This window comes from Dermochelys coriacea, chromosome 6 (genome assembly GCF_009764565.3).
Source record: "Dermochelys coriacea isolate rDerCor1 chromosome 6, rDerCor1.pri.v4, whole genome shotgun sequence".
In the NCBI taxonomy this organism is placed as follows: domain Eukaryota; kingdom Metazoa; phylum Chordata; order Testudines; family Dermochelyidae; genus Dermochelys; species Dermochelys coriacea.
Genome location: NC_050073.1, coordinates 1 through 19,647, shown reverse-complemented (window position 1 = coordinate 19,647; position 19,647 = coordinate 1). Strand labels below are relative to the sequence as shown.

At 54.7% G+C, this 19,647-nt stretch overlaps 1 protein-coding gene across 1 annotated transcript in view; it reads left to right on the top strand.

Annotated features, from left to right (window-relative positions):
• The window catches only part of ATP2A1 (ATPase sarcoplasmic/endoplasmic reticulum Ca2+ transporting 1), a 32,824-nt gene extending 18,943 nt beyond the window's left edge, over positions 1–13,881 (top strand). The window contains exons 11-21 of the mRNA XM_043516074.1: positions 4,172–4,303; positions 4,670–4,795; positions 6,609–6,827; positions 7,684–8,019; positions 8,215–8,435; positions 9,708–9,910; positions 9,993–10,078; positions 10,320–10,453; positions 10,529–10,646; positions 10,903–11,020; positions 13,426–13,881. Of these exons, the coding sequence (XP_043372009.1) occupies positions 4,172–4,303; positions 4,670–4,795; positions 6,609–6,827; positions 7,684–8,019; positions 8,215–8,435; positions 9,708–9,910; positions 9,993–10,078; positions 10,320–10,453; positions 10,529–10,646; positions 10,903–11,020; positions 13,426–13,460 (1,728 nt within the window). The 3' untranslated portion in view covers positions 13,461–13,881. The remainder of the gene's footprint in view (positions 1–4,171; positions 4,304–4,669; positions 4,796–6,608; positions 6,828–7,683; positions 8,020–8,214; positions 8,436–9,707; positions 9,911–9,992; positions 10,079–10,319; positions 10,454–10,528; positions 10,647–10,902; positions 11,021–13,425) is intronic.
• The last annotated feature ends 5,766 nt before the right edge of the window (positions 13,882–19,647 follow it).

The following is a 19,647-nucleotide window of genomic DNA, read 5'->3' as shown; positions in this document are numbered from 1 at the left end:
CTCCCCTTCTCTTTCCTTCCCCTCCACATCCCACCCCCCCTTCTCCACTGTCTCTTTCCCCCCACCCCACCCCACCCCACCTCTTGCCCTGCCTCTGCCCCCTCAGGCACTCCCGCTTGTACAGGAAACAGGCAGGCACTAGGGACCCAGGAGGTGGCATCCAGCTGTCAAGGCAGAGACCTGGAGAATATCTGCTCCATGTGGAGAGGGTGGGAGGGGGAGGCACAGCGTAGGAAGGACAGAGCCCCCCTTCCCCTGCCCTCAAAGGGCAGCACCACGCTCGCAGAAATGGGGGTGTGAAATGACACATGACCCCATGTAACTCCCTGCACCTTGCCTCTTTTGGGGGGGCAGTGCCCTCCTTCCTTGCAAAGAATAATTTGTCTTTTCGGGGATCCTTGGATAAGTTGTTCACTGAACATAAGAGTAATTTCCTTGGTTTGGTAGAGCTCCTTGGGAAATACAACGATGTCATGCCTGAACACCTACGATGAGTAGTTTGTAAAGAAGCAATGGACCATTACTGTAGCAAAGCAATTCAAAATTAATTGATTGACTTTATGGCAAGGAAAGTGCTTGATACCATATTGATATAGCTCAGCAAAGCAAAGTACTACGCTGTAATAATGGACTGCACTCCCAACAGTCACTGTGAAAAGATGCCATTTACAGTAAGATTTGTTGACGACGAGGATGGCTGTATCCAAGAAAAGGAACACTTCATCTGTTTCCAGTCTGTGGCTGACTCTACTGGAAAAGGCCTAACAGAACTATTCATGAATGTTTTGAATAAGAATAAAATAAGATGAGATTGCACCCTCAGCAAGTTTGCGGATGACACTAAGCTGAGGGGAGAGGTAGATATGCTGGAGGATAGGGATAGGAAGAAGAAAAGGAAGAAAAATAATGACAAAGAGAAATCTGGTTTACATTAAAAGGAGAGAAATGATAAAGAAGAATCAGCCTTCCACAATGAAACAGCAGTGAGAAAAATTGCACACCACAACTTGATACATCAGATCTTGCTTTATGGCCGGCGATCCTAAACTCTGCTGATATGGATTGTACAATTTGGAAAGGGGTGGGGAAAATAGAGGGTTTGATATTTCCAGTAAATGAGCAGAAGCGACACTTCTCAAAGTCATACTGTGATACAGTGCTCGAGAATGATGAGACACTGAATCGGCGTTGGCTAGTGTACTCGAAAGCAACAGACAAAGTGTTCTGGGTTTGTTGCAAAACATTTGACAAGAATGCCAAATCATTGCTTGCGTTTTCCGGGTACAAGTTACTGGCATAACTTAGCTGATGTTCTGAAGCAACTTGAAAAGTCACTCAGCCATTTTACAGCCTACTCCAAATGGATGGAGGTCGAGTCAAGCCTCAAGCTGAATAAATGCACAGGTGCAGACAACCAGTGCATTTTTAATGTAGCAACGCAGCATTGGAGGAACATGCTCGAGCGTCTGATCTCAATTACCCTCTTCCTCATAGGGGTAGATTGACTGTTATATGTAGGGCGGCGCGGGGGGGGGGGGGATCACATACGTGCACACTTTAGCCAGTTCCTAGACAAATTGGAGGATTGGGCCAAAAGAAATCTGATGACAAGGACAAGTGCAGAGTCTTGCATTTAGGATGGAAGAAGCCTATGCACTGCTACAGGCTGGGGACTGACTGGCTAAGTGGCAGTTCTGCAGAAAATGACCTGGGGATTACAGTGGACGAGAAGCTTGATATGAGTCAGCAATGTGCCCTTGTTGCCAAGAAGGCTAATGGCATATTGGGCTGCATTAGTAGGAACATTGCCAACAGATCGAAGGAAGTGATTATTCCCCTCTATTCAGCACTGGTCAGGCCACATCTAGAGTATTGTGTCCAGTTTTGGGCCCCCCACTACAGAAAGGATGGGGACAAATTGGAGAGTCTAGTGGAGGGCAACAAAAATGATTAGGGTGGTGGGGCACATGACTTATGAGGAGAGGCTGAGGGAACTGGGCTTATTTAGTCTGCAGAAAAGAAGAGTGAGGGGGGATTTGATAGCAGCCTTCAACTACCTGAAGGGGGTTCCAAAGAGGATGGAGCTTCGCTGTTCTCAGTGGCGGCAGATGACAGAACAAGGAGTAATGGTCTCTAGTTGCAGTGGCAGAGGTCTAGGCTGGATTTTAGGAAACACTGTTTCACTAGGAGGATGGTGAAGCACTGGAATGGGTTACCTAGGGAGGTGGTGGAATCTATCCTTAGAGGTTTTTAAGGCGTGGCTTGACAAAGCCCTGGCTGGGATGATTTAGTTGGGGATTGGTCCTGCTTTGAGCAGAGGGTTGGACTAGATGACCTCCTAAGGTCTCTTCCAACCCTAATGTTCTGTGATTCTATGAAAGCTTCAGGACTGCTGTGGCCACACTACGACAATGGCGCGAACATGAAGGGAAGAAACAGTGGTGTCCAGACAAGGATCCTTGCGCTGTATCCAAGGGCTTTCTTTGTGCCTTGTGGCCCCCATTCCCTCAATCTGGTTATGTCAGACACAGCTTTGTCATCTTTAGATTCAGTATCTCTCTTTGGAGTACTGCAAAAGATATATGTCTGGTTTTCAGCATCAACTGTCAGGTGGAAGATCCTCACGGACAGTGTTACAAATCTAATGGTGCAGTTGCTAAGTGACACTCACTGGGAGAGTCGCATTGACAGTGTGAGGCCAGTGAGGTATGAAGTGACTGAGGTTTACAATGCTTGATGGAACTGTCGCAGTCAAGTAAAGCCAAGGCCGAAATGGAGCATAAGGTGCCAAGCCTGGCAAACCAGATCCCTGACTTCAAATGTCTGGTCTCAAATGTGGTTGGCATGATATCCTGTTCCAAGAAAATGTAAGCATGGCATTAGAAACTCAATCGATGGGCATTGCGATCGCTACTACTTTGATGAGAAACTGCCTTGATTTTGCTGTGGCTTTGATTTGAAGATGCCATCACTGCTGCCAAAGAAATGGCAGAAAACTTAGGAGTTGAGCCTGTCTTAAAGGAAACTCGTGTTCACTGGAAGAAGAGAGAGTTTGGTTACGAGGGTAGAGATGAGGTGATGGGATGCTCAGAAGAAAAATTCAAGAGGGAGTTTTTTTGCTCACACATTGACACTGCTCGAGTGTCCAACGAAGAAAGGTTCAGACAAATGAAGCACCACGAAAAGATCGAGGGGAGGGGGGTGTTGTATGACCTTAATAACCTGCTGGCAGACAGGAAAACACTCTTGAACAATTGTACGGACCTTCAACGGATGCTGACACATGGGGAATATTCGGACATCAATGATAAAGACCTCTATGTCAAATTGGACAACATCCATAACATTTTACCACTTGGTAAGCGCTCTCCACTCCAACTTCTCCAGTTCATTCATGATGCAGAGCTAAAAGACTCTTTTCCTAATGTGTGGATAGCTTTGAGAATTCTGCTCATATTGCCAGTCACAGTTGTGAGTGGTGAGTGCAGTTTTTCAAAGCTCAGGCTCATTAAAACACATCTTCGATCAATGACGCCCAATGAGAGATTGACATCGCTTGCTATTTTATCGCTTGAAAATACCATTGGCCAGTCTTTGGATCTCTCTGATATTGTGCTTCAGTTCGTGAGGGCAAAGGTAAGAAAAGCGACCTTTTGTACCAAAGAACTAGGGTTAACATCTAAACCTGTCAACTACTGTAACACTGTTTAATACAGGTCCACCCAATGTCAATGTACAGTTCAATTTCTTGATGTTAATACATTTCAGTTATTCTTAAAATTAAAAGATTTCTATAAGTTTAAAGGAAACAATTTTTTTTATCTGCCTATATAGCGCATGAATAAATACAGATTTTACAGATCCTAGCATGTAAATTTATTGTCTTATATGACGGGGATAAATCATGCATGCACATTGTGCCTCAAAGTTGTGAAATGGGCTACAAATGCAATAAAATGTAAGGTATTCAGAAGTTTAACAAATGCGGGGTGGGGGGGATGCGGGTGCTGAAGATGCTCCTCTCCTTGGGTGACATTTGGTCTAGTGCCGTCCCTACCTGGGCCATCTGTATCCCCCATCCCGCTGCCCACCTGCCAGCATTACCTAGTTCCCGCATGACCACCTTGCTCCCTGGACACGCCCATCCCTGACCTGCTGCATGTACTTCCAGGCCAAGGGTGCCTATGAGAAGGTGGGGGAAGCCACCGAGACGGCTCTGACCTGCCTGGTGGAGAAGATGAATGTTTTCAACACAGATGTGCGGAGTCTGTCCAAGGTGGAGCGTGCCAATGCCTGCAACTCTGTAAGTGTTCATCCACCAGGACCTTTGCCCCAGATACCACCCCACTGCCCCCTCCAAGACCCCCCAATGCCCCTCCCCACCATGCCAATGCCTGCAACTGTGTGAGCATTTGCTCTCCTACTACCCATACCAACCCACTCTGCCCCCCCCCATCTGGCCTAGCAGGAGATGAGTTGTGCTGGGCTCCCCAGGGGGTCACACTCTCCTGGTCTGGTCTATTCCCCCCCATCCCATCCCCCAGGCTGGCCGGTTAGGATCTGTCCCTGTAGTCCCTGAGTCGGCGGGAGGAGTTGCCCTGGGCTCCATGTCTGGTGCTTTTTGGGGGTCACTGCTTCCCCATTAGCCCCTGTTCTGCCCCCTCCCCAGGTGATTAAGCAGCTGATGAAGAAGGAGTTCACCCTGGAGTTCTCCCGTGACAGGAAGTCCATGTCTGTGTACTGTACCCCTGCCAAGGCCTCCCGCACAGCTGTCAGCAACAAGATGTTCATCAAGGTCAGTGCCAGGCTCCCATCCCCATGGAAACCAGGGTACCCTGGGTATCCCCCAGCTGCTTCCTCTCATCCCCATGGAAATGAGGGTACCCTGGATATCCCCCAGCTGCCTCCTCTCATTACCACAGTAACCAGGGTGCCCACTGAATGCATCCGATGACGTGAGCTGTAGCCCACAAAAGCTTATGCTCAAATAAATTTGTTAGTCTCTAAGGTGCGACAAGTCCTCCTTTTCTTTTTGCGAATACAGACTAACATGGCTGCTACTCTGAAACCTATCAGGGTGCCCAGTGTCACAGAGCTACAGTGGGTTGGATGCTCTGTCTTTTATCCAAACCCTTTGGGAATGCCCCTATTGTTTACTAGCTCTAGGCTTAGTTTGTCACCACGGGGAGCCACATGGCCCCAAAATTCTGAGAAGGGGCTTCTGGGCACCAGCCTCCCTGTCTCTCGGTGACCTCCTGCCAATCAGGGAGCCGCAGCCAGTGGAAAACTGAGCTGTCCCGTGCAGCCTGTTCCCAAAACTCTATCTCTCTTGGCCTGTCCTGCTCTCGCTCTGTCCCCGCTGGGCTCCATCCGTCCGCCTCTCTCTCTGTCCGTCCGCCTCTCTCTCTGTCCGTCCGTCTCTTGCTCTGTCCCTGCTGGGGTCTGTTCATCTGCCTCTCTCTGTCCGTCTGTCTCTTGATCTATCCATCCGTCTCTCTCTCTCTGTCCCCGCTGGGCTCCATCCGTCCACCTCTCTCTCTGTCCGGTCCGTCTCTCGCTCCGTCCCCGCTGGGCTCTGTCCATCTGCCTCTCTCCATTCATATCTCTCTCTGTCCATCCGTCTCTCTCTCTGCCATCCGTCTCTTGCTCTGTCCCCACTGGGCTCCGTCCATCCGTCTCTCTGTCTGTCCCTGCTGGGCTCCGTCCATCCATCTCTCTCTCTGTACATCCGTCTCTCCCTCTGTCCGCCTCTCGCTCTGTCCCCGCTGGGCTCCATCTATCCGTCTCTCACTCTGGCTGACTGACTCTCACTCTGTCCGTCCGCCTCTTTCTCTATCCCATCCATCTCTCGCTCCGTCCCCACTGGGCTCCATCCATCCGTCTCTCGCTCTGTCCGTCCGTCTCTCGTTCTGTGCGCACTGGGCTCTGTCCATCCATCTCTTGCTCTGTCCATCCATCTCTCGCTTTGTCTGTCCACTTCTTGCTCTGTCCCCACTGGGCTCCGTCCATCCGTCTCTCTCTCTGTCCGTCCGTTTCTTGCTCTGTTCCCGCTGGGCTCCGTCTGTCTGTCTCTCGCTCTGTCTATCCGTCTCTCGCTCTGTCTGTCCACTTCTCACTCTGTCCCCACTGGGCTCCATCCATCCATCTCTCTCTCTGTCCGTCTTTCGCTCTGTCCCTGCTGAGCTCCATCTATCCGTCTCTCGCTCTCTCCGTCCGCCTCTCTCTCTGTCCGTCCATCTCTTGCTCTGTCCCTGCTGGGCTCTGTCCGCCCGCCTCTCGCTCTGTCTGTCTGCGTCTCTCTCTGTCCGTCCGCCTCTCTCTCTGTCCATCCGTCTCTTGCTCTGTCCCCGCTAGGCTCCGTTCATCTGTCTCTCTCTCTGTCCCCGCTGCGCTCTGTCCGTCCGCCTCTCTCTCTGTCCATCCTTCTCTTGCTCTGTCTGTCCGTCTCTCTCTATGTCCATCCGTCTCTCTCTCTGTCCATCCGCCTCTCTCTCTGTCCGTCCGTCTCTAGCTCTGTCCATCTGTCTCTTCCTCTGTCCCCACCTCGCTCTGTCCATCCATCTGTCCATCCGTCCATCTCTCTCTCTCTCATGCTCTTGCTCCCAAAGGGTGCCCCTGAGGGGGTTATTGACCGCTGTAACTATGTCCGAGTGGGCACTACCCGTGTCCCCCTCACGCCCTTGGTGAAAGACAAGATCTTGACCGTCATCAAGGAGTGGGGGACGGGGCGGGACACACTGCGCTGCCTGGCCCTGGCCACGCGCGACACCCCCCCAAGGAGAGAGGACATGGTGCTGGAGGACTCCACCAAGTTTGTTGAGTATGAGGTCAGATTCAGGCCCCCCCATCCATGGGATGGTGGGGCAGTGTTTGGGGGGGTCAGTGCTGGTTGAGGTAGTGCTTGGGGGGTCTGGGGGGTTGGTTGGGGGAGTGGATGGGGGGTCGGAGTGGAAGCTGGTTGGGGCAGTGGTTGGGGGGTTGGGGTGGGGATTGGTTGGGGGGTCAGAGTGGGGTTGGTTGGGGCAGTGGTTGGGGGGTCAGGGGTTGGTTGGGAGAGTAGCTGAGGGGTCAGGGTGGGGATTGTTTGGAGGGATGAGCATGGGGGTTGGTTAGCACATGGTTGGGGGATAAGGGCAGGGGCATGGTTGGGAAGGGTTTGGGGAGATGAAAGCAGGGGTTGGTTCAGGGCTGGGAGTGGAGGGCTGGGGGGTTATTTGGGGAGTGGTTCAGGGAATGGGGGTGAGGTGGTTTGGGGATGAATGTGGGGATATGGTTAGGGGATGGGGAAGGGGTTGGTTGGAGGGATTAGGGTAGGGCGGTTGGGGGTGAGGATGGGAGTGTGGTTGGGTGAATGGGGTGGGGTAGTTGGGGTGTGTTTGGGAGATGGGGGAGGGTTGGTTGGGAGAGGGGGGTGGGGTTGTGGGATGGGAGTATGGTTGAGGGCATGGATGGGGGAGTGTGCAGGGGTTGGTTAGAGCATGTTTGGGGGCTGGGGGACTGGTTGGGGCATAGTTGGGGGATGGGAGATGGTTGGGGAGTGGTTGTGGGATGGGGCAGGGGTTGGTTGGGGTGTGATGGGGGGATTGGGACTGGTTGGGGATGGGTTGGGGGATGGGGGTTGGCTGGGGTCTGGTTGGAGGGTTGCTATGGGTCCAGCATGTGCTAATAGCTCCCCCCCGAAAGGTGGACCTGACCTTTGTGGGCTGTGTGGGGATGTTGGACCCACCCCGGAAGGAGGTGATGGGCTCCATCCAGTTGTGCCGTGACGCCGGCATCCGCGTCATCATGATCACGGGGGACAACAAGGGCACGGCCATCGCCATCTGCCGCCGCATCGGGATCTTCACCGAGGAGGAGGAGGTGATGGGCAGGGCTTACACAGGCCGCGAGTTCGATGACCTGCCCCCTGCCGAGCAGCGCGAGGCCTGCAAGCGGGCCTGCTGCTTCGCCCGTGTTGAACCCACCCACAAGTCCAAGATCGTGGAGTTCCTGCAGTCCTTTGACGAGATCACAGCCATGGTAATGGGGGATTCTAGGGGGGTGCCATAGTGAGGACAGGATCACTGGGGTGGGGGCAGAAAGCAGGGGAAGGGAAGAGGGTCCCTGCCAGGGCAGGAGGAGACAGGCTGTGCTAAGGGACTGTGTGCTCGGGGATGCGGGGGTCAGCAGGGTTTGGGGATCCCATACTCACTGGCTTACCACCCCCACATACAGACAGGTGATGGGGTGAATGATGCCCCTGCGCTGAAGAAGGCCGAGATCGGCATCGCCATGGGCTCTGGCACAGCCGTGGCCAAGACGGCCTCCGAGATGGTCCTGGCTGACGACAACTTCTCCACCATCGTGTCTGCCGTGGAGGAGGGCAGGGCCATCTACAACAACATGAAGCAGTTCATCCGCTACCTCATTTCCTCCAACGTGGGTGAAGTCGTATGGTGAGTGCCCCGCCCCCCGACTACAACCATCCTGTCCCCTCAACCCACCCCCAGCCACGCCAGCCTTCCCCCTCCCCTTCCCTCCCCTCCCCCAGCCATGCCAGATGTCCCCTCCCCTCTCCCAGCTACGCCAGCCTTCTCCTCCCCTGCCACTCCAGCCTTGCCCTCCCCTCACCCCAAGCCATGCCAGCCTTGTCCTTCCCCTCCTTTCCCCTCCCCCAGCCATGCCAGCCTTCTCCCTCCCCTCCTTCCAGCCACACCCGACTTGTCCCTCCCCTCCCCCAGCCAGGCCTTACTTGCCCTTTCCCTTCCCCAGCCACTTAAGCCTTGCCCCCAACCTTACACTTCCCCTCCCCCAGCCACACCAGCCTTGTGTGATGAAGTGGGAATTTTCTGTAGTGTTTTTGAGTCCTATGTGGACCTCAGTTTCCCCTGTATTTTGCATGGCTTCCTGGGGCTGGGCGGGGCTAAATTTGCTCTCACCACAGTGTGTGTCACCTCACTGACTGAGCAGGGAGAGGCGATTCCAATGGGCTGGCTGAGGCCCACCCCTCTCAATGGAAAATCAGAACAATGGAAGCCCCTCCCTAGGACATGGACAGCTGCACCCACCCAGCCAGCAGGCGATGGGTTCCCCGCCTCTCAGTTGGAGGCTGAGCAGAGATCCAGCTCCATCTGGACTAGGGGCTGAGGTGGGGGTGGGGGGATAGAGGACTGTCTGCTGGAAGCTCTCACCTGGGACCTGCCAAGCAGGTCAGACAGAGGGACAGACAGACAGACAGACAGAGCCTGCCCCAAGGGGCTCCCCACAGCCTGGCGGGGCTCTGGGCTGAGCAGAATGGACTGGGCTGTAGCCTGCCCCCCTCTGTGCTGCTCTAAGGGCTCCCTGTGCCGTGCCCAGCTAACACACCTGACTGCGCGCCAGCGCTGTGGGACTGTCCCTGCCATGCTGGGGGAGGGGCATGGTCCCAGCAGCGTGGGCACGTCTCTGCCAGGATCTGGCTCAGCGGAACTCACTGGGCAGAGCTCACGGGGGAAGCAGGAGGCTGCAGCCCAGAGATCCAGTCCAAGGAGGCAGTGAGGCCGTGTGGCTGACCCTGGAGGAAGAGGGAGACCCTAGGGAGTTTGGCACACTGAAGGAGATCCCTAGAGACGGCTACAAAGCTGGGGGAGTTGCACTGATCCTGGGGATCCGGGACACCTTGCCTTGCCCCCCGCGAACATACCACCCTGCCCCCTCTTCTGTTTCTCAATCCTCCTGTCTCCCCACAGTATCTTCCTCACAGCTGCTCTGGGCCTTCCAGAAGCCTTGATCCCCGTGCAGCTGCTGTGGGTGAACCTGGTGACTGATGGGCTCCCGGCCACTGCCCTGGGCTTCAACCCCCCGGACCTGGACATCATGGACAAGCCGCCCCGCAGCCCCAAGGAACCCCTCATCAGCGGCTGGCTCTTCTTCCGCTACATGACCATTGGAGGTAAAGCCCTCCCACCCTCTCCTGCAAAGCTCCATCCCCTTCTGCCCCGCACTCATGCCTCCCCTCTCTGCTCTGCCCACAGGCTATGTCGGAGCTGCCACGGTGGGTGCTGCTGCCTGGTGGTTCCTCTATGCAGAGGATGGTCCTGGCGTCTCCTATCACCAGCTGGTGAGAGCTGGCCCCAGTGCAAAGCTGGGGGGCCTGTGTTGTGTGTGTGTGGGGAGGGCTCAGCTGGGTGCTCTCCCCAGCAGTCAGTGCTGGACCCAATGCCCCAGTACAGAGCTGGGGAGCCTGTGCTCGGGGGTGGGAGGGGAGGGGATTCTGTGTCCCTTGCAAGCAGCCGTGTGGGGGAGGAGTTCGGCTGGCAGCACTGTGCTGTCTGCATTTTGACACCCCCCCCTCCCCTCAGTCCCATTTCATGCAGTGCACGGAGGAAAACGTGAACTTTGAGGGGCTGGACTGCGAGGTGTTCGAGTCACCTGTGCCTATGACTATGGCCCTGTCTGTGCTGGTCACCATCGAGATGTGCAACGCCCTCAACAGGCAAGGACCCCTCCCCTCCCCTCCCCACCCCCTGGCTCAGCCCCTCGCTCACTCTCTGCTGCTCTCTCTGCACAGCCTGTCTGAGAACCAGTCCCTGGTGCGCATGCCACCCTGGGTGAACATCTGGCTGCTGAGCTCCATCTGCCTCTCCATGTCCCTGCACTTCCTCATCCTCTATGTCGACCCCCTGCCCGTAAGTGCGGCCCTGCCCAGGTGCCTGTGTAGCACGGTGCCCAGACGGGGGGGAGGAGGGGCAGGTTACTCTCACCCGCTAGTGGTAGAAGGTCCCATCTGCTCCCACCCCTCCCCGAGCCCAGCTCCCCAGCCTTGCCCATCCCCAGCACCAGAGCCTCTGGGCCTGCCCTGTGGAGACATTTCCCCAGGCTCGTGTGCCCCTGCCTTGTTCTTCCCTTGACCTCCCCCTCCCGCTTTGCTGTTCCCCCCCCCAGATGATCTTCAAACTGACACCGCTGGACCTGACCCACTGGCTTGTGGTGCTGAAGTTCTCGTTCCCTGTCATCCTCCTGGATGAGGTGCTGAAATTTGTTGCCCGGGACTACCTGGAAGGTAAGGATGCATCTCTGCCATGGGGCAGGCTGGGTTGCCTCCCAGCAAGATTCATCAGCTGGAGCTGTGATGTGAATTTGTGCAGATGCCAGTCCCGCCCGATGGGACACAGTGCAGGGACTTGCCCCCAAGCTCCAGCTGGCACCAGGGTGCCACCCCCTTCTCTGTCCTCCATCCTTTCCATCCCACTAACCACGAACCATCAGCATCACCTGCCATGTAACAGACCCATCAGGACAGCTCAAACGGGCCCAGAACAGCCCCAGCACCACAGGGAGCAAGCTGCACAGAGCCGGGTGCTTACTGCTCTGGGGACTAGGGGAGCTAGGATTCCTGCGTTCTATCCCAGCTCTGGCAGGGGAGTGGGGTCCAGTGGTTAGAGCAGGGGTAGCTGGGAGCCAGGACTCCTGGGTTCTATCCAAGATTTGGGAGGGGAGTGGGGTACAGTGGTTAGAACAGCAAGATAGGAGTCAGGACTCCTGGGTTCTATCCCAGCTCTGGGAGGGAAGTGGGGGCTGGTGGATTAGAGCAGGGGGGGCTGAGAGCCAGGACTCTTGGTTTCTATCCCAGCTCTGGGAGGGGAGTGGGGTACAGTGGTTAGACCAGTGGAACCAGAGTCAGGATTCCTGTTGTTTTTTTACCCCATCTGTCCCTGCCACCTGTTGTAATCCGTGTCCTTTACCTTCTGGGAGTATCTGTTTCCAGTCTCCCCAAGGGGCTGGGCCAGACTGCTGCTGAGCCCCCTACCCCCTACTCTGTGCTGCTCTGGTCTGGGTTTGAGCCCCATGGCCTTGATGGGTTTCACCTTCCATCCATCCATCCATCCATCCATCCCATGTGCAGGTCTGGACTAACCCTCTCTCCCGCACAACCTCCTCCCCTGCACTCTGTTAACACTGGTTTCTTTTATCCTTTCCCCTTGTAGCGTAATCTCCTTTCCCTCCACCTCCTTGATCCTGTGTCTCAGGTATCCCATGATCCTTTGCTGCATGTCTTGCCTGCCCCATGTCTGCCTGTTCCCAGGGGCGCTGCAGAGTGTGTGTGTGGGTGCATGTGAAATCTCATTGCTTTACCAGCTACTCCTGGCTGGGTCCCCACTGCAGTTTGGCAGTTGGGGTCTGGGGCCGGGTGGTGTCGCCTGTTTGAGCCTTAGCGCCGCTATCAGGCTGGGCCAGGTACCCCATTGCCTTCCCTGCCCCCTGCTGCGCCTCCCATTCCCTTCCACTCGCCCCCTGGCTGTGGAGACCCAACAGGGCGTCACTCTGATGCTGTCACACATGCTGCTGCTGCGCTAGGCGCTCTTCCCCCATGGCCCATCATCCTCCAGCTGCCACCAAAGGAGCCAGTTGCTGTTGCTCTTGTTTCCACCAGCGGCTGCACTCAGGTGACCAGATCGCAAGAGTAAACTATCGCAGGCTTACAGCCCCCCGCCTGGAGCCAGGGGGAGGGGGGAGCACAGCCCTAGGAATCTGCGAGTGGGACATACGGCCCCTGCTGCAGCCCCCACCACAAGCCATGGGTCAGGGGCGCATGGTCCCGGTTTCAGCCCCTGGTACAACGGTGGGGCTCAGGGCTGGGGCAGTGGGTTGGTGTGCGGGACGGGGTACAGGGTATGGGCTCCCAGCAGCGATAACCTCAGGTGGATCTGGGGAAGCAGTGATATCTCCCTCTGGGACCTAGGTGGAGGCGTGACCAGGCCGCTCTGTGTGCTGCCTCCACCTGCTGGCGCCTCTCCGCAGCTCCCATTGGCCACGGTTCCTGGCCAGTGGGACCTGCGGAGCTGGTGCTTATGGTGGGGACAGGACACAGAGCCCCCTGGCTGTCCCTGTGCCTAGGAGCCAGGGGGAGATATCGCCACTTCTGGGGAGCTGCATGGAGCCAGGTAGGGAGCCTCCCAGCTCCGCACCAACCGGGGGCCTGGCAACCCTACAGTATCAGGACATCAGTCGGCACACGAGACAAAGAGTTAAATATTGGGACATCTGGTCACCCTAGCTGCTCTGCGGGGGTGAGGGTAGGGCCTGGACACAGCAGCTCCTGGCACTGCTGAGATCCCTGCCGAGCAGCTGCTGGTTAACTAGTGGATGTGGATGTGGTTCCCCCCACTTAGTGCCTCCCTGGGTGTTAGCACCAGTCAGCCCCTGCCCTGCCCCAGAGAGAGACCGCTCTGCCCGAGTGCTGCCTGGGGGTGGGGTCAGCGAGCCACAAGAAGGTGGTGCAGAAGGCCAGACTACAGGTCATTCTGGGCCTTTTCGACTGGTGAGAGAAGGGCTGGACACCAGACCTTGGAGGCGATCCTGCTATTGGGACACAAACCCTGCCACCTGGGGCTGGTCACTGGCCCGGCCCTGAGGACCGCCCCCGCCCCGCCCGCCTTGTCTCATGTGTTCCCTCTCTCCCCACAGTGGGTATAGAAGACCCGAAGAGGAGGAAGAAGTGACACCTCTGGCCACTAGAGAAACTGCATCTTCACCCCCAACAGTGAAGAACCCCTCGGTGCCCCCTCGCCTCCCCACAAGCCTCGGCCACCCCCCTCTTATTTAACAGCTGCTCCCCTCCACCAAAGGCTGCAAGCAGCCCTCCTTCTCCTCCCCCAGCCGGGTGGGGGGGACATCATGGGGGTTTGCCCGCTGTGTTTGGAGAATGGGGAGAAGCTCCCCCTTGCAAACTGCCTGCCCTCCTCCCGGCGTTCTAGCTACTTTGCTTCTGTACATTTTGAGCTGCTAGTCTGTCCTAGTGGCCCCTGCCCATCCCGCCTCCCCCCATCAAGCCCTTTTTCTTGCTGGGCACCCAGCCCGTTCGCTGTGTTACCAGCTCACACCCAGTGACCTCCTCACTCACCGGGTGGGTTTTTTTTTTAATGCAAAAGATAACTGAACAGACAGAAACATTTTGTCAGGCCAATGTGCAGCTCCCAGAGGAGAAAATGAAGAGACTGTTCTAGCTGCTTATTTATTGACATTAAAAGATAAACTCCTTAACGCTGCGTGCGCTCCAGCCTCTTCCTTTGCCTCCTTGGAAGGGGGACGGGGCAGGAGCCACAATTGCTGTTCTTTTGAAAAGTACCACAATTGGAGGAGTGGTCCGGAAAAGGCCGAGATGTATGTCCTGAAGAGTGCCCCCTGCTGGCCCTGGGTGGTATTACGGCTACTCCCAGCCCCACTGGGGGAGCGTGGAAAAAGTCAATGGTTGCAATGGGGGTGTTGCTTCTGCCAGAGAGCTCCAAAGCCCAGCAACTGTTGGAATATGGGCTGGAATTTTCTTCTGATGCTCATTCTGTAACCCCACTGACTGCAACTGAGGTTGGTGCGTGAGCCCCCCCGCCATTGGTTCATTGGAGTCACAAGGCACTAACTGGAGTGATCAGCATGGTGTAGCCTGGGCTCTTGATGAATATTGGGGTGCTTTGCTGAATTGTCATGACTGCCTTTTAAATCCTGGTTATGTTTCCATAGAAAAGCAAGCGAGAACTTTTAATGGAACTAACACTGGAAAAGGGCAAGCTGGTGAAACCAAAACATAGCACTGTGCGTGTGTGTATGTGTGGGGGGGTGGAGGGGATGTAGGTGTGGATATGTGCATGTGCGGGTGGGTGCGGTTATGTATGCATGTGGGAGTATATGTGTGTGGGGGGTGTAAGTGTGTGTGGATGTGGGAGGGGGTTAAGGTATGTGTGGGGTGTAGGTGTGTGCGTGGGGGTGAGGATGTGTGCATGGGGGTGGGGGTGGGGTGCAAGTGCAGGCGCAGGTGTGTGTGAGACCGAAAACCCTGTGGGGGAATGAAATACAGGGGGCAGGGCTCGGTGAGCTGTTTGGGGCTCAGGCGCCTTCTCTCTGCTGCAGAAACACGACCTGATGCTAGGTGAGTGGTGGGTCCTTGCAGCATGGGTCAGTTATAGTCTCATCTCCAGAACTGTTTTGGGAAGGGCTCTTAGAGTGACCCTCTGTGAGAACCAGCCCTCAGATAGGCAGCACAAACCCTATTTCCCCGTCCCACAAGCAGAACGGGCCAGCCCTGGCCAAGGAGCTGCTACCTCCTAGTCCCTAAAAGAACGAGGAGTACTTGTGGCACCTTAGAGCAGGGGTCCCCAACGCGGTGCCCGTGGGTGCAATGGTGCCCTCTGGGGCAGTTCTGTGCACCCGCAAGACACCATGCCGCCAAAATGCCGGCGCCGAGCCCAGTCGCCAGAAAACTGCCTGCCGAAATGCCACCGAGAAGCGTTGCTGTTTCTCAGCGGCATTTTGGTGGCTGTGCTTCTTTCTGCTTCTGCTTGTTGGCAGCATTTCGGCGACAGGGTGTCTGGCACCCGCCACAGTCTTCTGGGAATAGGAATGTGCTATTCCCACAGAAGGGTTGGGGACCACTGCCTTAGAAACGAACAAATTTATTTGACATAAGCTTTCGTGGGCTACATCCCACTTCATTAGATGCATGCAGTGGAAAATACAGTCCCTGTTTCTCTGCTGCCCTGATGGCCTTTTTTGGAGCCACCATCGAGCACCAGAGGTGCAACAGGAGCTGGAGCAAATTGAGCTCACAGCACCCTGGGCCCAGGCTGTGATTATAAAAACAGGTGCCCACAGTCCCCCCTGGCACAGAATCAGTGCAAGTGAAAAGCAGGAGCAGAGCGAGCCCCCAAACAGAGCAGATGCAGCTGAGCGGCTGCTGGTGCAGAAGGTGATAAGAAGGGGAGGGTTGGGGTTTCTGCTTGGGACCCTATTAGAGCATATACTAGGGTAAATGACTGCTAGGCCTTGGGCTGCATTCCATAAGGCAGCAGGTGGCAGCAGAGGGCGCCACCCTTAGGCAAAGGTTGGAGGAGCAGGAGACACCCGTGCCTCCAGTAGGAGGTGCTGACCGCACAGTGAGAGAGAGGCGTGAGGACATTAGAATAACCTCTTCCCCATGGGGGGCAGTGACCCCTGGTGGCCTGCATAGAGGGGCACTTACAGAGCTGTGTGGGGAGCCTCTTACTGGGCTAGCAGGGGGCTGGGGGTCGGGTTTGCTGGGCACTGGAAGAGGTCGGGGGGGGCAAAGGCTGGGCTAGCAGGGGGCTGCGGGTTGAGTTTGCCAGGCACTGGAAGAGATCGGGGGGAGGGAGGGGTCAAGTGCCGGACTAGCAGGGAGCTGTGGATTGAGTAGATTGCGGGGACAAGGGCTGGGCTAGCAGGGGGCTGTGGATTGGATTTTCCGGATACTAGCAGGGCTGGTGGTGGAAGGAAGGACCAGAAAGTGCACTGCCACCACACAGAGCCCAAATGAGACCTGGAGGAATCACAGACAGGAAGGAGAAGGTGGATCCGTGCACTAAATTCCTTCTTGCCGCTCCCCTCAGGGAAATCATGGCCAGAGCAACCGCAGAAGCCTTCCGGTGCTACCTCCTCCAGCCCTGTAGCTACCCCCGCAAGACACTGACGGCCCAAGGGCTGCGCTTTCAGCCACAGCTGGTCGAGGCATTGTGCTCTCTATACCGCAGCCACACTAAGGGCATCAGCCTACCACCCACAAGGCACTGACACCTGCCAGCGGGACCAAGGACCCTGTCAGAGCTGCGGAACCTGCCAAAGCTGATCACCTGGCTAACAACCCAGTGCACGATGCCACTGAGCACCTCCCAGTGGAACTGGGCTCACATGGGATCCCAACTGGAAGTGCCTGAACTGTGGTCCTAACCCCAAGGCAGGGCCCAAGCAGTGGGAGGTCCAGGAGGAGAAGGCACTGAAGCCTGACCCTGGTGGGGTGGTGAGGAGAACAGAGCAATGAGGCAGGAGCAACCCAACATTCTCACAGGTCAAATGGGGGGGCACCCCTACTTGAACGAAACAGACGTGCTGAGCATGGCCTAGCCATGGGGCATGCCTGCTACCTGGGGACGGGTGTGTTTCCCCAGCCTTGCTTCTTTGCTCATACCCGATTGGCTGGAGGCGGGGGGAGGGTGCCACTCCAAACAAGGACACAGGCTTAATTATGACAGGTTTCAGAGTAGCAGCCGTGTTAGTCTGTATTCAAAAAAAGAAAAGGAGTATTTGTGGCAGACTTAGAGACTAACCAATTTATTTGACCATAAGCTTTCGTGAGCTACAGCTCACTTCATCGGATGCATTCGATGGAAAATACAGTGGGGAGATTGATATACACACACAGAGAACATGAAACAATGGGTTTTATCATACACACTGTAAGGAGAGTGATCACTTAAGATGAGCTATTACCAAGGGGGGGAAGGGAGGAAGAAAACATTTAGTGGTGATAATCAAGGTGGGCCATTTCCAGCAGTTGACAAGAACGTCTGAGGAACAGTGGGGGGAAGGAGGGGAGAGGAAATAACATGGGGAAATAGTTTTACTTTGTGTAATGACCCATCCACTCCCAGTCTCTATTCAAGCCTAAGTTAATTGGATCCAGTTTGCAAATTAATTCCAATTCAGCAGTCTCTCGTTGGAGTCTGTTTTTGAAGTTTTTTTGTTGAAGAATAGCCACTCTTAGGTCTGTAATCGAGTGACCAGAGAGACTGAAGTGTTCTCCGACTGCTTTTTGAATGTTATAATTCTTGACGTCTGATTTGTGTCCATTTATTCTTATACATAGAGACTGTGCAGTTTGACCAATGTACATGGCAGAGGGGCGTTGCTGGCACATGATGGCATATATCACATTGGTAGATGTGCAGGGGAACGAGCCTCTGATAGTGTGGCTGATGTGATTAGGCCCTATGATGGTGTCCCCTGAATAGATATGTGGACATAGTTGGCAACGGGCTTTGTTGCAAGGATAGGTTCCTGGGTTGGTGGTTCTGTTGTGTGGTGTGTGGTTGCTGGTGAGTATTTGCTTCAGATTGGTGGGCTGTCTGTAAGCAAGGACTGGCCTGTCTCCCAAGATCTGTGAGAGTAATGGGTCGTCCTTCAGGATAGGTTGTAGATCCTTTGATAATGTGCTGGAGAGATTTTAGTTGGGGGCTGAAGGTGATGGCTAGTGGCGTTCTATTAGTTTCTTTGTTGGGCCTGTCCTGTAGTAGGTGACTTCTGGGTACTCTTCTGGCTCTGTCAATGTGTTTCTTCACTTCAGCAGGTTGGTATTGTAGTTGTAAGAATGCTTGATAGAGAGCTTGTAGGTGTTTGTCTCTGTCTGAGGGGTTGGAGCAAATGCGGTTGTATCGTAGAGCTTGGCTGTAGACAATGGATCGTGTGGTGTGATCTGGATGAAAGCTAGAGGCATGTAGGTAGGAACAGCGATCAGTAGGTTTCCGGTATAGGGTGGTGTTTATGTGACCATCGCTTATTAGCACCGTAGTGTCCAGGAAGTGGATCTCTTGTGTGGATTGGTCCAGGCTGAGGTTGATGGTGAGATGGAAATTGTTGAAATCATGGTGGAATTCCTCAAGGCCTTCTTTTCCATGGGTCCAGATGATGAAGATGTCATCAATGTAGCGCAAGTAGAGTAGGGGCATTAGGGGACGAGAGCTGAAGAAGCGTTGTTCTAAGTCAGCCATAAAAATGTTGGCCTACTGTGGGGCCATGCGGGAACCCATCACAGTGCCACTGATTTGGAGGTATACGTTGTCCCCAAATGCGAATTAGTTATGGGTGAGGACAAAGTCACAAAGTTCAGCCACCAGGTTAGCCGTGACATTATCGGGGATTCTGTTCCTGACAGTCCATGTTTGTGTGGAATGTTGGTGTAGAGGGCGTCTACATCCATAGTGGCCAGGATGGTATTTTCAGGAAGATCACCGATGGATTGTAGTTTCCTCAGGAAATCAGTGGTGTCTCGAAGATAGCTGGGAGTGCTGGTAGTGTAGGGCCTGAGGAGGGAGTCTACATAGCCATACAATCCTGCTGTCAGGGTGCCAATGCCTGAGATGATGGGGCGTCCAGGATTTCCAGGTTTATGGATCTTGGGTAGCAGATAGAATACCCCAGGTCGGAGTTCCAGGCTCTGTGCGGATTTGTTCTTGTGCTTTTTCAGGGAGTTTGTTAAGCAAATGCTGTAGTTTCTTTTGGTAACACTCAGTGGGATCAGAGGGTAATGGCTTGTAGAAAGTGGTGTTGGAGAGCTGCCTAGTAGCCTCTTGTTCATATTCCGACCTATTCATGATGACGACAGCTCCTCCTTTGTCAGCCTTTTTGATTATGATGTCAGAGTTGTTTCTGAAGCTGTGGATGGCATTGTGTTCTGCATGGCTGAGGTTATGGGGCAAGTGATGCTGCTTTTCCACAATTTCAGCCCGTGCATGACAGCGGAAGCACCCCATGTAGAAGTCCAGTCTGCTGTTTCGACCTTCAGGAGGAGTCCACCCAGAATCCTTCTTTTTGTAGTGTTGGTAGGAAAGTCTCTGTGGGTTAGTATGTTGTTCAGAGGTGTGTTGGAAATATTCCTTGAGTCGGAGACGTTGAAAATAGGATTCTAGGTCACCACAGAACTGTATCATGTTCGTGGGGGTGGAGGAGCAGAAGGAGAGACCCCGAGATAGGACAAAAAAAAAGGAGTACTTGTGGCACCTTAGAGACACTAAGGTGCCACAAGTACTCCTTTTCTTTTTGCGAATACAGACTAACACGGCTGCTACTCTGAAACCCGAGATAGGACAGATTCTTCTGCTGGGCTAAGAGTATAGTTGGATAGATTAA